At 42.9% G+C, this 27,431-nt stretch overlaps 1 protein-coding gene across 1 annotated transcript in view; it reads left to right on the plus strand.

Annotated features, from left to right (window-relative positions):
• The window catches only part of dcn (decorin), a 74,137-nt gene extending 48,439 nt beyond the window's left edge, over positions 1 to 25,698 (plus strand). Inside the window, exons 4-8 of the mRNA XM_043709904.1 lie at positions 9,859 to 10,072; positions 14,489 to 14,602; positions 16,887 to 16,980; positions 22,368 to 22,506; positions 24,870 to 25,698. Coding sequence (XP_043565839.1) covers positions 9,859 to 10,072; positions 14,489 to 14,602; positions 16,887 to 16,980; positions 22,368 to 22,506; positions 24,870 to 25,064 — 756 coding nt within the window. The 3' untranslated portion in view covers positions 25,065 to 25,698. The remainder of the gene's footprint in view (positions 1 to 9,858; positions 10,073 to 14,488; positions 14,603 to 16,886; positions 16,981 to 22,367; positions 22,507 to 24,869) is intronic.
• The last annotated feature ends 1,733 nt before the right edge of the window (positions 25,699 to 27,431 follow it).

Below are 27,431 nucleotides of genomic sequence, written 5' to 3' on the forward strand. Positions count from 1 at the left end.
TGACTTGTCCGGACTTGTCCTACCTGCCTATCTCCTTTTCCACCTATCCACTCCACCTTCTCCTCCCTGACCTATCATCTTCATCCCCTCCCCCACTCACCTATTGTACTCTATTCTACTGTCTCCCCACCCCACCCTCCTCTCGCTTATCTCTCCACGCTTCAGGCTCTCTGCCTTTATTCCTGATGAAGGGCTTTTGCCCGAAATGTCGATTTTGCTGCTCCTTGGATGCTGCCTGAACTGCTGTGCTCTTCCAGCACCACTAATCCAGAATTAAACAAAAGACTATGGGGTAGCTGCCTGGAGCAGGGGTATGCTCCCAGCTGCAGCACCTGAATTTCCAGCTGGATATGGGGTAAAGGAAGTAAGGTGCTCCATTAAATGCAGCCCGAAAACTCTTTGCTCACTCACTCTAGATCAGTGCACCAGTCACAATACAGATGCTGATCCATTGTATCATTCACTAGCTTCACTGTCTGGTCCCCTATACCTTCTTCCTTCCGTCTAGACTTGTATATTTTTTTCCCTAAAATCTTTGTACCTCGCATGTCGCCACTTATCTTGAAGTATTAAATATTTTCTGGCATCACTTCCCGACTCCAAGCTCTTGTCCAGTCACTGCCAACAGATTTATATTCTGTTATTAGTGCAAGTGGTCTGCAGAATCTGGCAGAAACTGGTCTTGAGGAATGATGATAATCATTATGGACACAAATCACATTCGTTTGATATGAGAACCTCTGCGGCTTCCAGTCACCTACAATTCTAATCAGCAAAACCATCAGGAGAGAAGACCAAATGAGTCAAATTCCCTTGTGTTTGGAAGAATGAGAGCTGATCTCATTGAAAAGCATGCAATTCTGATAGAGTTTGAAAAACTACAGGCTGAGAGGTTGGATTGAGATGTTAACATTCAGCATTTAAAGATCCACAATAAAGATTCTACCATTGAAAAAGGAATTGCTTCACTCCAATTGTTTGGAATTTCTATTCATGAGAGCTGAGACTGCTCTGTCATTGAATGTAGTCAAGACAGGGGGCGATTTTTTTGTGTCTTAAGTCATGTAGGGAAAGGGTCAGAATGGAGAGTTGAGGTAGAAGGGAAATGAAGATCACTGGCAGAGCAGATCTGAGAGGCTTTCCAAAACAGGCTCCAATTTATCTCACAGAGTCACAGAGATTTTGCAGCACAGAAAAAGGCCCTTCAGCCCATCATATCTGCACTGGTTATCAAGCATCCGTCTATGCCAATCCCATTTTCAAGCACTTAGCCTTTTTGCTATGATGTTTCAAGTGCTCATCTAAATACATCTTAAATCTGAAGAGTGATCTCACCTCTATCACCTTTTCAGGCAGTAAGTTCTAGATGGTCACCATCCTCTAGGTGAAAATCTTAATCTTCAAATCCTCTCTACGTCCTGCTTTTTGCCTGTGGTTTTTCATCCTTCCACCACATGGAAAAGTTTCTCCCTATCCACCGTGTCTATACCCCTCATAACTTAGTACATCTCTCTTAGTACATCTGTGCTGTAGGTTAATTGATTGAAAATTGATTAAGTCAAAGAATACAGGTTTTGTGGATTGAAACATTTGGCCTTTCTGTCTGCTGCAAGTATCTCAAATATGTACAAGGTGACTTGGTCAATGTGACAAAGTGCAGATTGCAATTGAGTTCCCAACTCGGATTTCAGGAGTTCCTGTCACCTGAACTTTAACTTCCAACCATTGTGCCCAGACAAGCAAACTCCCCCCCCCTTTCTCCAAACTTCATAACCGAAAAGGTAAAAGTGGTGAAATACTGGAGGAAAGTGTTCTTTTTCTGAATGCTGTATGACTTTTCACCTGGTTTTCAGTCATGGCTGCATTCGGGGATTAAATTTCAGTTTGTGGAATTTCCCGGGAAGTTATAGGAAGTTTGACACCCTATCATCGCTAAACTAAAAACAGAAAGTGCTGGAAAAACTCTGCAGGTCTGGCAACACTTGTGGAGAGAGAAACAGAGTTAATGATTTGCAATTCGAGGAAGAAGACTCAAAACGTTAATTCTGTTTCTCTCCAGACCTGCTGAATATCTCCAGCATTTTCTGCTTTTGTTTCAGATCCCCAACATCCGGAGTATTTTGTTTTTATCAGAAGTTCTGAAATGCTAACTTTGTTCAGAGCCTGATCGAGAAAGCTGGTGTCTGGAAGAGGTGCGGTACCTATTGAGAGTCACACCTCGCCCAACTCTTGGCCTTGCTGTTAACCCCATTCTCCCATGTCACCCTCCATGTGGCCCTCTTCCACTTTGGACTTTGTGAGGAGGCAGGTAGCCTCACTTCTGCAGCACTTTCTGGGGACCTGAATCTTTGAGACTCACACTGCAGACAAGTTTAATATCTCAGTGACTCTTATTTTGGTTGGCTCTTCTTAAAAAAAGTGTGTCAAGGCTGTAAACCCAGCAGGAAAGTCACTCCCCACTAATATAACCATTAAATCCAACCCATAATCTATGAAATGCATACACTTCCTCTGACACCATCTCTTGAGGAGCAGTTTAATTTTTGATGCCCCCATTTCAAAGCTTGCTCAACATTGAGGCATTAAATGTGTTCAAACTTTCAAAAGTAGAAAAATAGCAGTAGACCATTCAGCCCTTTGAACCTGTTTCATCATTCAAGGTAACTGTTAATGATCTTCTAACTCAAATGTCATACTTGCACTCTGTTCCCACATCCCTTTAACCTCTCGAAATCTATCTCTTTCTTAAGCATTTTCAATGTCTTATCTCCACAGCCTCCAGTGGTAGAGAATTCAATAAGTTTGCCATCCTCTGAGTGAAGAAATTGCCCCTTGTCGTACTCCTGCCCGAGACCCTAACACCGTGAACAATGTTCCCTTTCAGCTGTGCAAATGTGTGCACTGTTCAGAGGTTGCAACATGTTGGCTTCTGATTCCCTATGTGCATCTCAGAGCTGTGCACAGTGGCAGGAAATGGCACAGCGAATGTTGACTGTGAGCCCTTCTTCTGGATCTGTTTCAGAGACAACATCTTTGATGCAACCGCAGTCTGTCCAGCCTGACCGTGTTTCAGTGAGATTCTGGATCAGTGGTGCTGGAAGAGCACAGCAATTCAGGCAGCATCCGAGGACAGGCAAAATCGACGTTTCGGGCATCAGTTCTAAGGTCCTTTAGGGAAGGAAGTCTGCCATCTTCACCTGGTTTAGTCACGAGACCCACAACACTGTGGTTGAATGCTAATTTCTCTCTGAAATGAGCAAACAGTGACTTCTAACATATGATGGCCTTGTTGGCAACTTCCACAATCCATACAAGAATAAAACTAAATTGAGGCCTATTATTCCTCATGCGCCAAATATATCATCCCAGGAATCACAGAAAATAAGTGGAAGAGTAGGCCCTTCAGCCCTTTGAGCCTGATCAGGTGATCATCCAACTCAGTACTCTGTTCCCACTTTCTCCCCATACCTTTTGATCCCTTGGCCCAAATCTACCTTATTGAAAACATTCAGTCTTTTGGTCTCAACCACTTTCTGTGATGGAGAATTCCATAGACTCACCACTCACCACTCTCTAGGTGAAGATATTTCTCCCCATCTTCAGGCCTTGAATATGAGGGATGAGGACATTTGAAACTACTCGAGGATTGCTTTGTTGGCCAATTATTTTATAATTCCTTAAACAAATTAATTTGAGTCCCTTGTTGTCTGAACTTCTGTAGTGGGGTGACCTGATCTTAAGTAAAGTCAACCTTTAGTATTTATTTCCATCTAAAATAAAATGCTCTGAAAAACAAAACTTAATTATTTGTCAATTTTGGCTCATTTATTATCACTCTGATTCAGCAGTTTGTGAGCTTGACTTCCACTTCAGGATGTAAGCCCACAAATTAAACTTGGGGCCCCTGCACAGTACAAAGGTTTCTGCTGCATTGCCAGAGGTGCTTTTTCTCAGATAAGCTGTTAAATAAAGTCCCCAAGCAGTTGCCCAGGTAAATCTAAAAGGTCCCATGCCTCTTCAAACCAAGGAACAGCAGAGGAGTTATTTCTGGGTATCCTGGCCAAGCGTTATCCCTCAATTAACATCAGTAAAATTGATTAGAGTCATTGAGATAATACAGCACGATAACAGACCTTTCAATCCAACTCATCCCTGCCAACTAGATATCCTAAATTAACCTAGTCCCATTTACCAGCATTTGGCCCATATCCCTCTAAACTCTTCCTACACATATACACATCCAGATGCCTTTTAAATGTTGGAATTATACCCACCTCCACCACTTCCACTGGCAGGTCATTCCATACACACACCACCCTCTGCGTGAAAAAGTTGCCCCTTAGGCCCCTTTTAGATTGTTTGCCTCTCACCTTAAACACATGCCCTCGAGTTTTGGACTCCTCCTTTCCCCCGCCTCCCCCTAAGGCTATTCGCCCTACCCACGTCCCTCATGATTTTATAAACCTCTATAAGGTCACCTCTCAGCCTCCAACACTGCAGGGAAAATAGCCCAAGCCTGCTCTGCCTCTTCCTATAGCTCAAACCCTCAAACCCTGGCAATAACTTTGTAAATCTTTGCTGAATCCTTTCGAGTTTATTGGTTACTGTTGCATTGCTGTTTGTGGAAGCTTCCTGTGTGTGAACTGGCTGCTGTATTCTTACATTACAACAGTGATTGTACCTCAAAAACACTGTAGAGGCTGTAACACCCTTTGAGATATCTCATAAAGGGAGTTTCTTAGGCCAATTATACATGAACAGAGCAAGAACATAAGAATTAGGAGCAGGAGTAGGCCGTCTGGCCCTTCAAACCTGCTCTGCCATTCAATAAAATCATGGCTGATCTTTTCATGGACTCAGATCCACTTACTTGCGCTCTCACCATATCCTTTAATTCCTTTATTGTTCAAAAAAGCATTTACCTTAGCTTTAAAAACTTTTACTGAAGTAGCGTCAACTACTTCACTTGACAAGGAATTCTATAGCTTAACAGCCCTCTGGATGAAGAGGTTCCTTCTGTTTTCTCTAATTTTGAGGCTATGTCCTCTTGTCCTAGTTTCACCTACTAGTGGAAACATCCTCTCTACTTTTATCTTATCTATTTCCTTCATAATTTTATGTTTCTATAAGATTCTCCTCATTCTTAATTCTAATGAATATAATCCCAGTCTATTCAATCTCTCCTCAAAAGCCAACCCCCTTAAATCCAGAATCAACCTAGTGAACCTCCTCTGCAGCCCCTCCGGTGCCAGTATATCCTTTCTCCATTAAGGAGACCAAAACTGTGCACAGTACTCCAGGTGTGCCCTCACCAGCGCCCTAAACAGCTGCAATGTAACCGCTCTGTTTTTAAACTCAATCCCTTAGCAACGAAGGACAAAATCCATTTGCCTTCCTAATTACTTATTGTCTCTGCAGACCAGCCTTTTGTGGTTCATGCACAAATTCACCCAGGTCCCTCTGCATAGCAGCATGTTGCAACTTTTTACCATTCAAGTAATAAACCTTCTTACTGTTACTCCTACCAAAATGGATGACTTCATATTGTATCCCATCTGCCAGACCTTTGCCCATTCACTCAAAGTATCTGTGTTCCTCTGCAAAGTTTTCCAGTCCTCTGCACACTTTGCTCTGCCACTCACCTTAGTGTCATGTGCAATCTTTGACACACTACACATGGTCCCCAACTCCAAATCATCTACATAAATTGGGAATAATTGCAGTCCCAACACTGATGCATGAGGCACACTATTAGTCACTGATTGCCAGACAGAATAGCACTCATTTATCCCCACTCTTTGCTTCAGAAACTATACTGAAAGCTGTTGACCATAATCTCTGGCCAGGACACAACCTAAAAACAATTTAATGACTTTAATTTTCCTCATTTACTTGCAGCAACATGGTGGCCCTAATAAATTTCAGATGAGACTACATTCACTGGTTTCCTCTGTGGGTTCATAAAGATCACAAGTGCAATGCTCAAAAGCATTGGTACTGGTTAGAAAGGGGAGAAAGTCCAAAACCTCCAATCTGCTGTATTGCACTAATCCAGGCTTTGTTTAAATTATAGATTTAGTTAAGGACAAAAAAAAACAGAAATTGAAAGATCCGGCATTCATTTATTCCAATATTATACTTTTATAAACTTCCTTTCTTTAAAAAGAAACATATTTCAGACACTGAGAGGTGGGAACCATACTGTTTTTCTTTTGGAAAAAAAATACAAGAGACAATAAAGTACTATGTTTAGAATTTTAAAATTAGGTTTTACTGTCACATGTACTCAAGTACATCAGTGCAGGAGTACAGTGAAATGTGTACAATGTTGCCATGCAAGGCACCATCTTAGGTATAAAGTACCCAGGTACAAATCTGAGGTACTAAAATAGATTAGGTACAAAAATAAAGAAATAAAGAAAAAAGTTATAAACTCTAAATTACAGTTCATCATAATATAAATTAGGAAGATAAAGAAATAAAGTTAATAGATAAATGTTACAATTCTTCTATAGACTGCAGTTTCTTGACACCATGGGCTTTATTCATGTGGTCTCGCTCTCCCGTCAGTACTGGGCCCAAGATCTGTGACAGGCTGACCGCACTGGGCCCCAGTCCACTGGCCAACCCCTCTGGGTCCCAAGCCTGTCAGCTGCTCTGCTCCGGCCAGCCAACTGCTGGCCACCTCACTCTGCACTGGCCTGCCAACTGCTGGCTGTCCTTGTTAGTTGGGGCCTACTGATAGCTGGCTGTCCCAATCTGCTTTGGCCTGCTGACCGCTGGCTGCCTCGCTTGGTTCAGGCTTACTGACTGCTAGCCATCCCGTCCTACCCTACCCTGCCAACCAGTGGCTGCCCATTCGATTCGGGCCTACTGACTGGTGGCCGCCCTGCTCCGCTCCAACTCTGCCGTGGCCTGCTCCATGCCGGCCTGCTGCCCTGCTCTGAGCCCTCAGCTGCTGCAGTGCTGTCGTTCCCTTCACAAGCCAAGGTAAGTTAAAAGAAAGCACTAAAAAAATTAAAAAGGAAAAGGAAAATAACGAAAAATAAAAGGGGAGCAGTTATAAAGGACGAGCCCTGGGCTGGGCCTGGACGCTGCCTATTCCGCTGCTGCCCTATTCTAAATGGGAGTAGTTTAGTTTGGGAAACATGATCAACAAGGATGAATTGGAATCTATGGTGGTATGGACGATGCAACATATATTTTTATGCAGCACTCTGATCAGGCAGTTGGAGGCGGCCAATTAACAGACTGAGGTTTTTTTTTCAATTGTACAGAAATCTAAAGCACAGAAAGAGGCCATTCAGCTAATCAGGTCTATGGTGTTTATATATCCACTGGTCTTCTTCTAGTCGTATTTTCATAATCTTCAAATCCTACCTTCACAATCTTCTGTTCCTTTCTCCCATATGTTTATCCACTTCACCTTAAAATGTCTTATAGCTGTTCGCCGTAGTTTCTCTATGAAGTAGCAAGTTTCTAACCATGGTCAGGGAGTGAGAGCAGTTTCTCCGGAATTCCTTAACATATTTGTTAGTGATTATCTTTTGTTTACAGAACCTAGTTTTGAACACCCCAAAAAATGGAAACCGCAACCCACCCAGTCTCCTTCAATAGCACTGTAATATATACCACCCAGAAAGGCAAGGGCAGCAGAGACATAAGAGCACTACCACCACGTGCAGGTTCCTACCCCATCCCTTGTACAGTAGCATCATTCCCGCTGGGTCAAAATCCTGGAACCACAGCCCTAACAGCATTAGGGGGGTTACTACTTCCCAAGGGCTGTAGTTCAAGAAGGCAGCTCACCACCAACTTTCTCAAGAGATGGGCAATAATTGTTGAGCTAGCCAGCGATGTCCACATCCCTTGAATGAAAATCAAACTTTGATCAAGATCTGTCATGCCAAGTACTTCCATAATTTTGAAGAATTCTATCAGAGCCCTCAGCCTTCTGTTATCTAGAGAAAAGGGCTGCAGCCTGTCCAGTCTGCCTGATATGCTTCGGTTCTGGTATTATCCATGTGAATATTTCTTCTGCATCTTCTCTGGTTCCTTTATATCCTTGATGTAACTTTGAGACCAGGGCTGGGCGACCTAACCAAGATTCAGTGTATGTTCAAAAGTTAATGTGCTACTTTCTGCTCAAGTATGGGTTTGAGGTACATGCATGGTTATAATTTCTTGGGCACTCAGGCCCTGGTTTTGAAGGTTGTGGTGCTATTTTTATATATTACGTTGTATATAAACTGTATAAATGATATGTTCAGAGGCAAGCAGAATTAACATCAGCACAAGGCTATGAAAGGTCATCGAGCTGGAACATTGAGCAGCGTTTAATTGAGGCATTGGTGGGCTCGCGCATCAGCTTGATTGGCAAACATTCCAGGCTACCATCTTCGGATGAATCATGTGCTACTTAAGCTGATGGACCAGCAGCAGGCTTTCCCTGGCATCAAAGGAACCCCCGCACCAGTTGTAGAAGTCTCATTAGTCAGAGCTCAGCAGCTGTCATGGTGCTGATAGGTGCCAAGGAGGTGTAGTGGCTGATAACGGCATTGCACCCGGAGAGGTCAAGAATCAGTGTTTGATCCTAGGTTGAAAGGAGGTTACAGAAGAGGGTCACAGGGAAGGATGGGCTGGCAAAATAGCCAAATGATGGGTCTCCACAGGAACTCCCTTTCTGGTGCTGGGTCACTCAATCAGGCCCTGAGTGCCTGACAACAGATGAACATGGAACCCCTACCTAATGAAGGAGTGGCGCTCTGAAAGCTAGTGCTTCCAAGTAAACCTGTTGGACTATAACCTGGTGTTGTGTGATTTTTAACATAGGGAGCGGCACGGTGGCAGGGGGCGGCACGATGGCACAGTGGTTAAATTTCCGCCTCAAGCGACTGACTGTGTGGAGTTTGCACATTCTCCCTGTGTCTACGTGAGTTTCCTCCGGGTGCTCCGGTTTCCTCCCACAGTCCAAAAAATGTGCAGGTGAGGTGAATTGGCCATGCTAAATTGCCCGTAGTGTTAGGTGAAGGGGTAAATGTCGGGGAATGGGTCTGGGTGGGTTGTGCTTCCGCGGGTCGGTGTGGACTTGTTGGGCCGAAGAGCCTGTTTCCACAATGTACTTAATCTAATCAAACCCCTACAATAGAGATAAAGGCCATTCAGCCCATCAAGTCTGCACTAATTCATCAAAGAGCATCCCACCCTATACCCACAACACCATATTTCCCAAGGCTAATCCACCAACCTGCACCGTGCTGGAGGCTGCTGGGCAAATTTAGCACCCAGCCTGGACACCTTTGAATTGTGGGAGAAATCCAGAGCATCCAGCCAAACCCCATGCGGACATGGGGGAGAACATGCAAACACCACACATTCACCCAAGATAGAACTGAACCTGTATCGAGGCGCTGTGAGGCAGCAGTGCTAGCCACTGAGCTACTGTTGCCACCCAACACCCTGCATAGGAGACTGCTGTGGATAATCTATTTGCTCCTCCCAGCAGGCAGGATGATGCCGTTTCGTGGGTATTAATTGGTTGAATAAGTTCCTCTGTTAGTAATGGGATGGGAAGGGTTGGGAGGTGTCCTGGTTCAGGCTTCATTTTGTTGGGGGCTGGAAGGTGACAGGGTTCCCATCTGCTGTGCTTCCACCTGATGAATTACCTCCTTCTGGCCCAAAACCTGCCTTGTAAGATGGTATTAACTTCCCCTCCATTAACTAGGTTTCTCTGCCCACACGCTGAGGTTTTCCTGAATCTTCTCCTGTTTCGAGCGTAAAGTGTCCGTTGTATCTTGACAATTTGTGGTGGTTGCAAGCTGACATTGAATGGGGTGGGGGGGCTTCTTTCTTTTGCAGGCTCTGATCCTGGTGAACAACAAAATCGGCACAGTGCATCCCAAGGCCTTCGCACCCCTGGTGAAGTTGCAGAGACTTTACTTGTCCAAGAACCTGCTGAAAGAAATCCCAGCCAACATGCCCTCATCACTGCATGAACTTCGCATCCATGAGAATGAAATCACCAAAGTGAAGAAGAATGCATTTGACAATCTATCGCAGGTGTACGCCTTAGGTATATCTTACTGCCTCCCTGAGCCCCGAGATTTGACACCAAGCCAATTCTAGTGAACCACCTCCTCCTTTCATTGGCACTGAATGTATTCCCTTCTGTTGACGATGATGGTTAAAAGGTTGGGAGTGGTTAAGGGATGGTTAACACTCTGCAGCTGCCACATTGCAGGAATTCTATCAAACTCTTACTGTTTGGTTTTAACTCATGGAATCATAGAGATATACAGCATGGAAACAGAGACGGTCCAACTCGTCCAAGCTGACCATATATCCTAAATTAACCTAGTCCCATTTGCCAGCACTTGGCCTATATTCCTCTAAACCCTTCCTATTCATGTACCCATGCAGATGTCTTTTAAATGTTGCAATTTTACTAGCCTCCATCACTTCCTGTGGTAGCTCATTCCATGCAAGCACTACCCTTTGTGTGAAAAAGTTGCCCCTTAGGTCCCTTTTAAATCTTTGCCCTCTCACTCTAAATCTATGACCTCTAGTTCTGGACTCCCCCACCCCAGGGAAAAGACCTTGTCTATTTACCCTCTCCATGGCCCTCATGATTTTATAAACTCCTCAGATCAGTGATTAAAAGTCACAAGACTACCTGCATCAGGATTCCAAATAGGCACTCCCAGTTGGTATGGTTCCAAACTGAGAATGCAGATCGGTAAAATATAGTAATCACCCCCCTGTACCCGCGGGGGATACATTCTAAGATCTACTGCGGATGCCCAAAACCACGGATAGTAATGAACCCATTCATTTAAATGGGAAATTTACCTCCCCGGCAGCCTCTGGTCCCTGCGTTTGGAATTTTCCATGTAATATGTTCGGGCTGCGGTAAACCGTGGGTGACTGAAACCACGGTAGCTGGACCCATGGATACAGGGGTTGCCCTGTAATCCCATTGGAATCTCATTGAAACATAAAAACCTCGAAACTAGGAGCATGAGTAGGCCACTTGGCTGTTCAAGCCTGCTCTGCCAAACAATATGATCATATCTGATCATCCAACTCCAAGCCTGTTCCTACTTCTCCCCATACTTTTTGATTCTTGTAGCCCCAAGTGCCACACCTAACTCCTTCTTGATATCATACTTTTTGCCATCAACTGCTTTCTGTGGTCATAGATTCCACAGGCTCACCATTCTCTGGATGTAGAAATTTCTCTTCGTCTCAGTCCTAAATGGTTTACCCCATTAATCCTGTGATCCCTGGTTCTGGACTCCCATGCCTTCAGGAACATCTTTCCTGCATCAGCCAGTCTAGCCCTGTTAGCATTTTGTAGGTTTCTATGAGATTATCCCTTATTTGTCTAAACTCGAATGAATATAATCCTGCTTCAACTACTCCTTGTACATCAACTCTACCATCTCAGGAGGTATTGTATTGTATTGTATGTGTGTATGCACTCTGAAACTGTTCTGTATTCAGTAAGATCTCTGTCCCTCTTTCAAGGTCATTTCTGTCTTGTTGTACTTGGAGAGGAAGCATGTTAAGAAGGCATACAGTGTGTTAGCTTTTATTGGGAGAAGGATTGAGTTTCGGAACCATGGGTTCATGTTGCAGCTTTACAAAACTGGTGCGGCCACATTTGGAACATTGCGTACAGTTCTGCTCACTTTGGAAGCTTTGGAAAGGGTTCAGACGAGATTTCTAGGATGTTTCCTGGAATGGAGGGAAGGTCTTACGAGGAAAGGCTGATGGACTTGAGGCTGTTTTCGTTAGAGAGAAGAAGGTTGAGAAGCGATTTAATTGAGACAGAAAAGATAGTCAGAGGGTCAAATAGGTTGGATTGAGAGCCTTTTTCCTCGGATGGCAATGGCTAGCACAAGGGGACATAGCTTTAAATTGAAGGGTGATAGATGTAGGATAGGTGTCAGAGAGTAGTAGGGTTGTGGAATGCACTGCCTGTAACAGTAGCAGACTCGCCAACATTAAATAGTCATTGGATGGGCATATGGATGAGAATGGAATAGCGTAGGTTAGATGGGCTTCAGATTGGTTCCACAGGTTGGCGCTGTAATGTTCTATGTTCTATGTGGTGTCCACTGACACACTCAAGGCCTTCTGTGGCTGGTGGATACAACAGTGAGTTGAATAGATGCTGGAGATCAGAGTCAAAAAGTGTGGTGCTGGAAAAGCAGCATCCGAGGAGCAGGAAAGTTGCCATTTTGGGCAAAAGCTGCTTATGCTCAAAACATTGACTCTCCTGCTCCTTGGATGCTGCCTGACCAGTTGTGCTTTTCCAGCACCTGACATTTTGGCTTGAGTACATTAGGAATTACTAATAAAGACATGTTAATTTATCTGGTTAATTTAAGTGTTGAATATTGGTTCACATTAACATGTCCTTTAAGGCTGCTGGCACCTTTTTCATTTGGCTTATTTGGTTCAATTTGTTTTTATTTGATTTAATCTGATTAATTTTTAAATGTGTGATTTAAAAGAATTTCAATAAGATCATGACTGTTTGGAGTCTTAACCCCATAAAGCCTTGACACCTTTATCTGTCAAAAGTCTATTGAATTCTGTCTTAAATAAATTCAATAATCCAGCCTTTGTTGTTTCCAGGGGAAAGAGAACTTCACAGACTAACAACCCACTGAGAGAAAAATATTCTCATCCCTATCTTAAAAGGGAGACTTGTTGTTGTGAAACAGAGTCTCTGGTGCAGAAGGCATCATTCTCCCAATAGCAACTCTATCACAATCTTGCATGTTTCAAAATAAACTGTTTGAAGGAATGTTTAAACATAGTTTCATTCTCTGTACCCCAATGCCAAGTAATATTCCAACTGCCTCTGTTTGAGGCTAAGTATAATGAAAGTGAACTCCCACACTGCTGTCCCTGAGTATGGTGCATGGAGGACTGGATACATTATGGCAAGCCCCAAAGTGGGAGTGGAGTCCAATCTTAAAGGCAGGGGCTGGAAATTTTTCTATTGAACTGCTTGAACCCAGCCTGGTCTCACCAGCCAGCTAGTGGAAGAGTTTCCTTGCATTAAGGAATGACCACCCACTTAGGAATTGTTAATAACATCTGTCTCATCACTTCTCCTTCTCCTCCTCTCCAAAATAAAGAACAGTCTTCCTCATAACTCAACCATTCTACATTCAGTGCCATCAGCCACGACCTGACTCCTCCACTGTCTTTCTGTGGATAGAAGAGTTAAGAAATAAATTAATTTTGAGCTAAATGAATGGCAGAAGAACTTCAAGGAGCTGAATGGCCTTCTCACTCCCCTACAATCCTACATCATGGAATTAAGGTTTTTATGTTTTTTTAATTCATTCGTGGGATGGGGGCATCGCTGGTTAGGCTAGTATTTATTGCCCCTCCCTAATTGTCCAGAGGGCATTTAAGAGTCAATCACATTGCTGTGGGTCTAGAGTCACATGTAGGCCAGACCAGGTAAGGATGGCAGTTTCCTTCCCTGATGGACATTAATGAATCAGATGGACTTTTCCGAGAATAGACAATGGATTCATGGTCATCATTAGACTCTTAATTCCAGAATTTTTTTTTGTTGAAATCAAATCCTACTACCTGCTTTGGCAGGATTCAGACCCAGGTTCCCAGAATATTACATAGATCTCGGGATTAAAAACCCAATGGTAATACCATAATGCCATTGCCCCCCATTATGGTACATTGGTCCATTGTATCCTCAACGTTGGTTCATTTTCACCAAGTCAAAATACAAAGCATATTTGGATATAGTTCCTTATATTAAAACTGAGCCTTCTGGTACTTTAAACAAATTATATAATTGGAATGTGCTGCCTCAACAAGTGATGGAAGCAGATAAAATAGGGAATCTTATAGGGCTGTAAGATATAAATAAAGGTGGCCATGATATAGTGGTAATGACACTACACTAGTATCCATGCTAACAGTGTGGAAACATACCTTTGAATCCCATCCTGGCAAATAGTGAAACTTTGAGATGGTACAGTGGCTCAGTGGTTCACACTATATCCAAGTTTGATTCCGCTGGGTAACTGTCTGTGTGGAATTTGAACATTGTTTGCATGCATTTCTATTCGGTGCTCTGGTTTCCTCCCACTGCCCAAAATTGGAGTGATCATGCTAAATTGTCCCATAGTGTCTAGAGATGTGCAGATTAGGTGAGTCAGCATGGAAGATATGGGAATAGGGTGAGAATAGGTGGGGAGTGTTCAGAAGCTCAGTGCAAACTAGATGGAGCAAACAGCCTCTTTCTGCACTATAGGGATTCTATATCTGAGAGAAAGGGGAAATTTGAAGGGCTGTTGGAAATAATCAGAGGAATGGGACTAATTCACTCAGGTTTTCAATGTTCTGTCACAGGATTATTGGGCTGAGTGGTCTCCTTCTGTGTTGTAAGACACGGTGATCCTAACATTTCTTTTCATTTTCTTCACCTCCAACCCAACAGAAATGGGCAGCAACCCTTTGAAAAATTCAGGTATTGACGGTGGTGCCTTTAATGGATTGAAAAAGCTTTCTTTCATTCGACTGTCGGATGCAGCCCTCACAGCTATTCCCAAAGGTAATGTGCAAATTAAGCAGTTCAGATTGGCAAAGAAGCCCCTTTACTGAGCACAGTGGGACATGTGCATCTTGCCAGACCCACACTGAGCTTGTGGTGTGGCAAACCATAGGTGTGTCTGTTATCCATTAAGGACTTTGGCAAATCAATCAGAATTTATTAAGCTACGACCACTGTTGAAGCTGGCATTGTTCTTCCTTAACTCAGATCAGACTGGGGTGGGGAGCTCATCGTGCTGAAACAAAAGGATACATCTCTTTAACAATGTAAATAGGGAGAGGCTGTTAACAGCCGCAGGAAATGGATAACTGGAGAATATAGATTTAAAATCATTGGCAAAAGTACCAAAGTTGGAGATAAGGAGAATATTTACATTCATATCAAGTTCTGGTGAACTGCAGTTTTGTTCTGTTTATTCATATGATGTTGGCATTGCTAGCATTTATTGCCCATCTCTAATTAGCCTTGAGAAAGTCAGTCCATGATTTAAAACAAATCATTTCATATATTTTTGATAGTTTCATTTTCATTTTCTCCCTCCCCTCCACCTCTTCCCACACCCATACCATGTAATATTCCAAACACCACAATTGGAGGAATAGTCCATGAGGTGTTCATGAAGAACAATCCATGAGTTATAGCTACACCCTTTGTGCTGTTAGAGAGGGAGTTCCAGCATCTTGATCCAGTGACAGTATAGGAATGAGGATATAGTTCCAAGTCAGGATAGTGTATGGCTAAGAGGGAAACTTGGTTCTGGATTAGTGGTGCTGGAAGAGCACAGCAGTTCAGGCAGCATCCAAGGAGCAGCAAAATCGACGTTTTGGGCAAAAGCCCTTCATCAGGATAAAAGGCAGAGAGCCTGAAGCGTGGAGTGATAAGCTAGAGGAGGGTGGAGATGGGGAGAAAGTAGCATAGAGTACAATAGGTGAGTGGGGGAGGGGATGAAGGTGATAGGTCAGGGAGGAGAGGGTGGAGTGGATAGGTGGAAAAGGAGATATGCAGGTAGGACAAGTCCGGACAAGTCATGGGGACAGTGCTGAGCTGGAAGTTTGGAACTAGGGTGAGGTGGGGGAAAGGGGAAATGAGGAAACTGTTGAAGTCCACATTGATGGCCTGTGGTTGAAGTGTTCCGAGGCGGAAGATGAGGCGTTCTTCCTCCAGGCGTCTGATGGTGAGGGAGTGGCAGTGAAGGAGGCCCAGGACCTCCATGTCCTCGGCAGAGTGGGAGGGGGAGTTGAAATGTTGGGCCACGGGGCGTTGTGGTTGATTGGTGCGGATATCCCGGAGATGTTCCCTAAAGCGCTCTGCTAGGAGCTGCCCAGTCTCCACAGGTAATGCTCCCATGTATCTGCTGCCCTTGTCCCTCTAGGTTTGGACAGTACTGTCTGAGGAGCCTTGGTGAGTTGAAATGTACTGACAGAAGCAGATTCAATGACAATTATCAAGAAAACTTTGGATAGATACATTAAAAGGAAATATTTGCAGGTCTATGGTGTTAAAAACAAGGGAGTGGGATTAATTGGATAGCTCTTTCAGAGAAATACCACCATATAATGAGCTGATTAGCTTCCCTTGGTGCTACATAACTATGATTGTAACACTTTATCATGTAGTGAAGATAACTAACAGTAAATAAAATTACTTATGCTAATATGATTGGATAGATGATGAAGAACATGCTGATTCACTTGTCAATGTTATGGTTTAAAGTGGACACTATTTTAAGTGGTTAACATCACCAGAGAAATGCTAGGCAGAGGAATCACTCGAACAGTTTGAGTGTTAGTTTTGAGGATGCTCATTTCTCACCTTGCATCCATCTGTGTGACGTTTGTACAAAGTCATAGAGTCATAGAGATGTACAGCATGGAGAGTCAATGTCATAATTTACAATTTCACATTCTTAAAGTGACAACATGCCTTTTGGAACATGCACACAGATCCTTCAACATTCCACTGCATGGAATGATAGGTGCAGGGCTTTTAAATGATCCAATTAATGATAACATTGTTTAAATCTGTGAGGGGTGATTCAACAGGCCTGACAGTTCCTAGAAGGAAGAGAGCATATCTTGATGAACCATAGGCTTCCCCCAATGATTACCTGAGTTGTATTCCCAGTGGTAAGCACTACATCCTGCTGGAGGGCAGGATTATGGAAGTATGTAGTCCCTGTAATACTTTAAGGTCGCAGAGAGTACCTTAGTGATTTATGGCAACTCCTGCATGGTTTATTTTGACTAATTTCTTACCCCTTTCCCACACCCACCCTTTACACCAGGTCTTCCAGCAACTCTATCTGAAATTCATCTTGATGGCAACAAAATCACCCGGGTCAAAGCTGATTCGCTGAAGGGTCTGAAGAATCTGGTCAGGTAAGTGTAGCTCATTGTCTTTCTGTCTCTTTGATCTTGTCCTGTCCAATCAACCCTTCCAGCTCTCTTTACTCCCCCAATCTTATGCTAAAATCCAACGCTAAAATCCCTGATTTTAATCAGACCATCATTGGAGATTGTGACTTCAGTTGCCTCGACCCCATCTGCCAACATAAACCTTCATTTCTTTCACCTCCAATATACCATGGCTGCATTGCGTACTATCTACAAGATGTAGCAACTCAGCAAGAGTCCTTCGATAGCACCTGCCATACTTATGTTCTGTACCATCAAGAAAGACAAGGGGGCACCACTATCTGCAAGATCATCTTCAATCCACACATCATCCTCTTCTCTCAATTGACTGGGTTAAAATCCAGAATTTCTTCCCTAAAAACACTGTGAGTTTACCTACTCCAGTGAATTACAGCAGTCAGAAGGTAAGAAATAACTAGGAGAAGAAAACCTTGCTAAGAGTAGACTGTGGGCCCCCAGGACATGAAATGTATCAGGAGATAATGAGGGCATGTAAAATAGACAGCATATTAATCATGGGTGACTTTAATGTTCATGCAGATTGGTAAAATCAAATTAGCAAAGGTAGCCATAATAAGAATTAACAGAGCATATCAGGGCAATTTCTAGAATAATATGTCATTGATCTGAACAGGGTTCAAGCTATTTTGGATCATGTGATGTATAGCGAAATAGGTTTAATGAATGATCTCAGAATAAAAGATTCCTGAGGGAACGTGACCATAACATGGTAGAATTTGGAATTCAGTTTGGAAGTGAGAAACCTGGGTCAGTAACAGTTGTGCTAAACTTAAATAAGACTAATTTCATAGGGATAAGGGCAGATTTGACTGGAGTGGACTGGGAATGGTGTTTACAGAAAAGATGGCAGAGATTTAAGAAAATAGTTGTGACTTACATCAAAGATATTAGATTAGATTAGATTACAGTCAGTCGCCTGAGTCGGGAATTGAACCCGGGTCTCTGGTGCTGGATATAAACTAGTGAGGAAGAAGAAATCGAGAAAGCGGACACACTGACCATAGTTAACCAATGAAGTTAAGAATAGGATCAAATTGAAAAAAAAAACATACAATATGGTAAAGATTTATGGTAAGCCAGAGGATTGGGAACCTTTTAAAAGCCAAACAAAAGCCCAAAAATAATAAAAAGGGAGAAAGCCGCAGCACAGAGAGACTTGGAGTTCCTTGTGTATGAATCACAAAAGTTAGTTTCCAAGTTCAATGTGCAATTCAGAAGTCAAGAAAGACAAATAGCCTTAATTTCAAAGTGAACTGAGTATAAAAAACTGGGAGCTCTTGCTATAGCATTACGAGGCATTACTCAGACCACAGCTAGAATACTGTGTACAACTTTGGGCCTCTTATCTAAGGAAAGATATACCAACATTAAATGCAGTCCAGAGATAGCTCACTAGGCTGATTCTGGATATGGAGGGTTATTCTTATGAGAAGAGGTTGAAACTCACTGGAGTTTAGACAAATGAGAGGGAACTAAAACATACAAGATTCTTAGGGGGCTTGACAGGCTAGGTGCAGAGATGATGTTTACCTTATGGAAGAGTCCAGGGAAAGAGACCATAATCTCATGGTTAGGGGTTCTCCCCACTTAAGACAGAGCTGAGGAAGAAATTCTTCTAAGTGTTGGAAATCTGTGCAATTCTTTCTGTTGAGGCTGAGTCAAGCATATTTAAAACTGAGACAGATTTTTAGTCACTAATGGAATCAAGGATCATGGGAATAAGGTATCTAAGTGGAATTGAAGATTATCAGATCTACCATTATCTCATTGAATGGCAGAGCACATTCAATGGCCTGAATGACCAATTTCTGTTCTTACACCTTATGATCTTACAGTTCAAGAATACAGCTCACTGCCACCTTTTTGAGGGAAACTGGGGACCAGAAGAAAATGTTGGCCTTACCTCCAACACTCATATCGCATGAAATAAAATAAACCCTAAATTTACACCTTTGACAACTCTCTAGCTTTCTTTCACCTTTAAGACCCTCCTTAAAGCCTATTGCTTTGAGCAAAGTTTTGGCAATCTGCCCTAATATTTCCATTATGCGGCTCTGTGTCAAATTTAGTTTGATAATATTCTTGTGAAATATCTTCAATAACTCTGCTTCAACAGTGTTATATAATTGCACAATACTGTCCAGTCTCCAAGTTTGACCCAAAGGGCAACTCATAGTGGCCTTTTCTGCTGGACCCATTAAACCCCTGGAAGTCAGTGGCTGAGATCCCCATATCCACGATTTCAATACCATTGAGGTTAATCCTTCACAAATCTCAATTCCTATTTTTCTCATGAATAGAAAATACTGGTTCCTCATCACAAGCCTTAGTCTAACCCCACTATTGTCTACGACTGAGTCGATCTACCTGAATTTACTTAATCTGACTTTCAAATCTTTTGATTTCTCCATGTTTTCCACTAACATTAATGAGTATTTGGTGGAACAAACTCCAGATTCGACTATCACTGCTCCCTGATTAGTTTACTATCTTGAAAAAAACTCTGTGGTCTGTGTAAAGTGTATATTTGATATGATTGCTAATTTTATGAAGTAAGATTAATTAGTATGGGCTATGCTTAAGCATGGATGTGCTACTAAGGTGCAACATATTGAAGATGTGTCATGAGGTTTACATTGAATGACACTGTGGCTTCAGGAATATTTTGAGGACTCTCATTTACACTGAGTGTTGTATGTTCTGAATCACAAGAGGAATTTGACACCATCCCTCCTGGTGAATTTGGTGGTGAAGAGTCTTTAATTGGGGCAGAAGGTGGCAGGTGACAATGCCGTTGCCTCTGTTCTTCTTTTCAATTAAATCCGCACTGGAATACCCACTTAGAACTCTCACCCACAGGCACTAGTGATCACCCCCAACAATGGGTATCATTGAAGCAGCATAAACAGCAGGGCTTCCCAAACTGGGGGTCAGAACCCCAAGTGGGATCACTGTAGAGATTTTAACAAGGTCAGCCAGATGGGGGTGACACGGTGGATCAGTGGTTAGCACTGCTGCCTCACAGCACCATGGACCCAAGTTTGCTTCCAGCCTCAGGTGACTGTCTGTGTGAAGTTTGCACATTCTCCCCGTATCTGTGCGGATTTCCTCCAGGTGCTCTGGTTTCCTCCTACAGTCCAAAGGTGTGCAGGTTAGGTTAATTGGCCTGCTAAATTACCCATAGTGTTCAAGGATGTGTAGGTTAGGTGCATTTGTCAGGGGTAAATATAGGATAATAGAGTATGGGGAATGGGTCTGGGCGGGTTACTCTTCGGAGGGTTGGTGTGGACATGTTGGGCCGAAGGGCCTGTTTCCATACTGTAGAGATTCTAAGATTATATAACCTTGTAGAATATGAGTTCCCTGACTGGGACTGTTAACCAGTCTAATCAGGGAACCAGACTGACAGATATTAACAAAAGGGTCAAAGGTTCTGTTGATTCTGACAGCTGGCTCTGTGGGAGCTGGATCACTGTCGAGGACCATCCATGTGTAAATAAAAGGGTGATTTGGATGACCAGCCTCTGTGGACTTATTTCAATCATAAGCTGAAATTTTGGTGTCGCGAACTCTGACAGCAGAATTCAGAAACACCATTAATCCTGAAGCTGATAATAGCTGAGCTAATTATTCTACCCAGTCACATTGCATTCAACTAATTCAACTAAACAATTTAACTTCTGGAATTGTACAGTGATTGCAGATTGCTTCATGAAATGGTGATTTAAAAATAAAATTTAGAATCATGTTGATCATAATTATTGGACTTTCTTTTGAGATTTTTGTGACCTACTTGATGGAGGTATTTCTCCCTCTCCCAAGCTCTAATCAGTCTTCTTCCTATTCCCCATTGCTCACTGAGTGGTAATGACAGTCTTCAAACCTGGAAATGGTGCCATGGTGATAAAAGGCTTGGGAAGTGCTATATAAAGGCAAACCCACGTGGGTCTGCTTGTAGGCTCCCAGGACAGAGGTCTCCTTAAAGGCACCCTGTGCCGGAATGAAGGACCCGGCGTAGGGAATGGGGTTCTGCTGAGAGCCACCCCTCTGCCGTTACTGCTAAATCTCAATCCCTCTCACCTGACCCTTGAGTAGATGTTGAAGCCACTGATGTCATTGCTGAACAATGAGCAGCTGGCAGCTTCTGGGCAGGAGCCATGGTGGGTGCAGGACTTTCTGGGGTCCTTGAGTTTGGAGAAGAGCTGCCCCTGTCCAGCTAAGTGCCTGGTTTTACTAAATGGGGTGATGCAGGGCTCCGACCAGATTTGACCCCTTTCCATTCATTTCCATCCACAGAGCCACAATGGCACAGAATTAGGTCATTCAGCCCCCTGGGTCAATCTACAATGCACGGTCTGCTTTCTCAACTCATCCTTACAGGCAAGAAGCCTTGCCTGTCAAAACATTTTTTTTGTTCATGGGCTTTGGTCCAGCATTTGTTGCCCATCATTTATTACCCTTGAGCTGAATGGTTTACTAAACCATTTCAGAGGGCAGTTGAGAGTCATCCATATTGATGTGGGTCTGGAGTCACATGTTGGCCAGACCAGGTAAGGATGGTAGATTTCTGTCCTTGTAGAACATTAGTGAATCAGACAGGTTTTTAACAATAATCAATGGGTGATTACATAGGTATTATTGAACTCACTTTTAATTTCAGGTAAAATTCAAATCACACTATTTGCCAGAGTGGGATTCAAACAATACCCAGTATGCCACCATCTGCAGCCTGGGAGTTGATGGAACTCTGTTCACACCAGGTCCTAAGGATCTGACTGGCCTTAGGCATGAATGATAATCCCCAGCGCAGAGAAAAAAAAATGTGGTTGCTGGAAATCTGGAATAAAATCAGAAAAAAATGCAAATTTTTGAGCAGAAACACAGGAAACTCCAAGGAAAGACTTTTTTTGTGGTGAGTGATAATGGCCTGGAATTCACTGACTACAAGGACGTAGTAAGCAGGAACAATCAATTACTTCAAAAGAAAATTGAATGAGATTAAACCTGCAGGGCTGCAGGGATAGGGCAGTAAGACATGGGGCTGCCTGGATTGCTCCACAGCACAGACTTGATGAGCTAAATAGCCTTTCTCTACGGTAATGATGCTGTGATCCTATGTCAGGCAGCTTCTGTGGACAGAGAAACAAAGTTGATGTTTCAGGTCAATGGATAATTTTTGTGACCAATTAAACAACCTGAAAGGTTAACTTTGTTTCCCTCTCCACAGATGCACTGCTGTTTCCAGCATTATTTCCCCTTATTATTAATGATAGTGGCTGATTAGTTATCAACTTCAGAACTTCTGATCTGATTTACTCATACCATTGCAGACTGGGCTTGAGTTTCAATGAGATTTTCAGTGTGGATAATGGCTCACTAGACAATGCACCATACCTGAGGGAACTTCACATGGACAACAACGCCCTCATCAAAGTGCCAGCTGGCTTGGCTGACCATCGGTTTATCCAGGTATGTAGTAAATGGCATGTCCAACAGTGGTATATTTGTTTTGACGATCCTGTGTTTAAACAGTTTGTGCTCTTTGGTTTTTTTATTAAACTGACCATAATTTTTAAGAGGGACATTTAAAGAAAATTTTCTTCACTTGAATCAGGTCCACTTTCCATAGCACTGCCTTGGCCAATTCAAGTTCATTTACCAGCAGCCTTTCCTCATTGTTGTTCCTTTTGAAATTTGGCATTCTTGCATTTGTCCTGATGGATGCAAGGTGAAATGCTTCGACAGTGCCTCTCTAGTTTTCATTACTACTCTTTTTTTTTTAGAATGTTAATTCTCAAGATATGATGGTGACCAGCAACTGTTGGGATTTATTCTCTATCCTGAGTTAAGAAATAGGAGTAAGGGGTAGACTATTCAGTTCCTCGTATCTGCTTCACTATTCAACATGATCATGCCTTCAACTCTACATTCCCAGGGATATCCTATCATTACAACTGAATGGTTTGTTGGGCCATTTCCTGGGATATTAAATACAGGCAAGTGGGAATAGTTTAGGTTGGGAAACTTGGTTGGCATGGGCGAGTTGCACCAAAGGGTTTGTTTCCATGCTGTATTACTTTATGATTCTGTGACTCAAACCTATTGCTGTGGAGTCACATGCAGAGCAGACTGGGTTCAGACAGCAGCTTTTCTTCCAAAGGACGTTTGGGCTTGTGCAATAGACAGCTTCAGTCATTTTTACTGTTCCCAACTCTTGTTATTCCTGGATTCCTTCAGACATACCTTGATGTTTCCACATCAGTGACTCATGATTCAAAAGATCTTCCCCCTGAAGTTGTGGATTAATTCTTCATGTGAGGTGTCAGTTATCACTCAGTGGGTAGGATGGTTCTAGGGATAGTTCTGTTACATGGATAGACTGGAGAAACTGGGTTGTTATCCTTGGAGAAGGAAGAATGTTGACTGTATCCAACAATCCTATGATTGCAAAACATACTACACTGTTCAACATGAGTTGTGATTCTGCAATTGGACAACATTTACTGGATAATCCTGAGTGTGCAAAGACATATACTGACATCTAATTTAGTTCCTAGTGTGATGCACAATCGTGGACTGCAAGTTATAAATATTAATATACAGGTCCTGCTGTTTGCAGACTGAAAGAACCTGTATAAGGACTATATGTGTTTTAACTCAGTAAAATAGGTGACAGACATTCATGTATTTCTCAAGGCAATGCATTGACCAGTCAGAATTGACTGGCCTGGTTTAAAGTTTAAACAAAGCCTGGCAGTTAACTGTCAATCAGCAGTAATGGTGGCATTCTGCATGACAATACCTTTGCCAATGAGAGACCAATTTGCGAACCAATCAACATTCTTCTCTCATGCAGTATACATGGTGGATTTCCCCTTGATTAGATATTTCTTGCAAAATGTCCAGAAGTGGAAAGTATAATTGACAAAATGTATCTCTTTTCAGCAATGAGAAGAAAGTGTTCAGAAGAGATTTGATAGAGTGTTCGAAATCGTAACGGGCCAGGAGAGAGCAGATAGGGAAAAGCAATTCCACATTTGAGTGGAGTCGAAAACTAGAGGATAAACACTTTTAAGGAGTTTGGCAAAAGAACCAATAACACCGTGAGGAGTAATATTTCTACCCTGTGAGTAGATAGGATCCAGATTGCACCTTCTGAGAATGTGGAGGAGGCCGATTGAATCACAAAACAATAATAGATAAGGACTATCACAACCAAGGTCATAGACTCATCGAGTTTAACTAGCTCATACAGGCATGATGGGCTGAATGGCTTCCTTCTGTGATGAAGGATGAAATAACTGCAAAGAGGTTGGTACCCCGTCACCAAGTCACTCTTTATTTACATAGGTACAGTACACTGCCTATGGCCAGCCAGCTCGGAGTTAGTCCCTGAAGTGAGGAAATTCTCTGAATTCCCTGTTTAAATCGTTCAGCCAGGGTTCCCTGATTGACCCAGGTTAACAACCCCGATAGAGGATCTCACAGTCAGTAAGATCCACCTGGTTCAATCAATACAAAAGTCTTCTATGATTCGAGGTAGATACATTTGGTGACTTGCCCACCTTTTGACTCTCAATCAAGATTGTTATAATAAAGTCTCCAGCACAGAAAAAAAAGACCATTCAGCCCAACAAGTATGTGCTAGTCACAAACAAGCATCTTAACACATTTCATTATTATTCTCTCATGTATGGAAGCAAATTATGCATCTTGGATGACAACGTTTCAGGGAAAAAAACGTATTGCATTTGTACTCTGGGGATGTTTAAAGAAATGCTGTTTTGTTTCCATTTTGCTAATTGCTGTCTTTGCCAACATTTCCCCTACAGGTGGTGTATCTCCATAACAACCTGATTACAGCAGTGGGCGTTAATGACTTCTGTGGGCTCGATTACTATGTAAAGAAGAACCTGTATTCGGGGATTAGCCTCTTCAATAACCCTGTCCCATACTGGGAGATCCAGCCAATTACTTTCCGCTGTGCCACGAATCGCGCAGCCATCCAGCTCGGCAACTTTAAGTAAAACCTTTTCCAGTTGGTGAGGAGGAGAATTCGCATGCAGTGCTGAGTACCCCTTGTACAATTTAAAGCAATAGAAACTTAATAAGACCAAACATTCCCAAGAGCTGCCCGGAGGTGCAAGCCTACATCTGACCAAAAAGAAAAGGTGCTACTAAAATACCTTCATTATCTTCCTGACCTAAATATAGAAACGAGCATTTTTGCAAGCTTTTATTTCCCAGCCGTACACTTACTCCTAGAGGCGCTAGTGTGTTTCATGTTCCAAATGAACTCCTCCCATCAGCCAGTAATTTATTATCCATTGCTTACAGTGACCTGTCAGCCACATCCTGTGGCTAATCATTCCTTGTCCACCCTTTGAGGGAGGTGTATTGCTAAATATCACACTGTTCGCTTTTCTAAGTGATGACCCCCCCAGCCAAATTCTTCAACATTTCCTTGGAAATGCTTCTTGTCTGGTTCCTGGTGAAAGCCTTTGTGTATTGGGTGGGGTAGGGAAGGCAAGGGGAAGAGACGGTTTGATTGATTGAAGTTTGTGGCTCTCCCATTCTTTGCAAACTGTATGTATCATAAGCAGCATGTTGGTGCTCATCTGGTTAAAATGAGAACTATACAAAAATATATCATAAGCTCCAGTTCTGGTCTCATCGGATTCATTCTTTTCAACAACAACTTGCGTTTATAGAGCACCTCTAATGTAACAGAGTACCTCAAGGCACCTCACAGGATCATTGTAAAACAAAATGCAAAACCAAGCCATGTTTTTTGCAATTAGGGGAGATGACCAGGAGCTTGGTCAAAGAGGTAGGTCTTAAATAGAGTCTTCAAGGAGTGAAGTAAAGCAGAGAGGAAGTAGGTTGGTACTACAGTGCTTGGCTCCTATATGCAGCTGAAGATATTCAGTGGAGGAGCAACTAAAATTAAGGAGGCTGAAGAGGCCAAAATGAGATGAGTGTAGACTTTGAGAGAAAATGACAGGGATTGGTAGAGGCAAAGCTATGCAGAGATCTGAAAGTAATGACAAGAATGTGAACATTGCTTGACCTGTGTGGATGAACACGGACAGGGACATCCCAAAAGTGACCAGGACCCAAAGGGTCTGTTTCCATGCTGTATGACTCCATGACTGAGGTAATTCACAGGGAGCAGAGTTCATGATTATGGAGGATAGAACATGGGAGTTGTGTGAGTATGAGCAGGATGAATGTGTTCACAGCCGGCAAACATGTGACTTGTGACAACATTGGGATCTTGCTGAAGTTAAACAATAAGCTATCATTAGCAATCTGTTTCCCAAATATACTGAGAGCCAGTCTGATTGCAGGATGGGAAAGTCTAAGGGTTTTTTCGTATTTGTTCATGGGATGTGGGTGTTGTTGGCTGGGCAGCATTTATTGCCCATCTTTAATTGGTCTTGTATCGCAGAATTATTACAGAGCCCTGGCTCTATTGTTTATTCTGGCTCTATTAATGAATCTCCTTGAGAAGGTGATGGTGAGCTGTCTTCTTTTGATTAGATTCCCTACAGTGTGGAAACAGGCTCTTCAGCCCAACTAGTCTGCACCGACCCTCTGAGGAGTAACCCACCCAGACCCATTCCCCATATTTACCCCTGACTAATGTACCTACCTCTATGGGCAATTTAGCATGACCAATTCACCTAACCTGCACATCTTTGGAATGTGGGCGGAAACTGGAGCACCCGGAGGAAACTCACGCAGACACGGGGAGAATGTGCAAACTCCACACAGACAGTTGCCCGAGGCTGGAATTGAACCCGGGTCCCTGTTCTGGTTTTAATTTGCTGAGAGAGTCCAAATTGCTATGGCAATATGCACATGTTGATGGTGTATTCAAAAACTATAGATTGTAATCACAGACTTCCTACAGTGTGGAAGCAGACCATTTGGCCCATCAAGTCGACACCACTCCTCCAAATAGCATCCCATCTAGACACACCCCACCGTACCTTGTAACTCTGCATTTCCCATGACCAATCCACCTAATCTGCACATCTTTAGACTGTGGGAGGAAACCAGAGCATCCAAAGGAAACTCACACAAACATGGGAAGAATGTGCAAACTCCACACAGACAAAAAACCTGAGGGTGGAATTGAACCCGGGTCCCTGGCGCTATGCCAACCACTGAGCTACCATGCCTTTATAATGGAAGAGGTTCTGGTAACCTTCTCATCACTTGGCCGACCAGGAATCTCTCCATCTTGTACTGTGTGCCTTTGGCATGTTGTGGAAGGATTGAAAAGTTGGTATTTATAAATATACCTTCCTTGGCCATCAAATCCTGGACTGGGGATCAAACCTGAAGCTTCTTGCCCAGAGGCAGGGAAGTTACCCACTGTGCTAGTG

Source organism: Chiloscyllium plagiosum, chromosome 19, assembly GCF_004010195.1.
Source record: "Chiloscyllium plagiosum isolate BGI_BamShark_2017 chromosome 19, ASM401019v2, whole genome shotgun sequence".
Lineage (NCBI taxonomy): Eukaryota > Metazoa > Chordata > Chondrichthyes > Orectolobiformes > Hemiscylliidae > Chiloscyllium > Chiloscyllium plagiosum.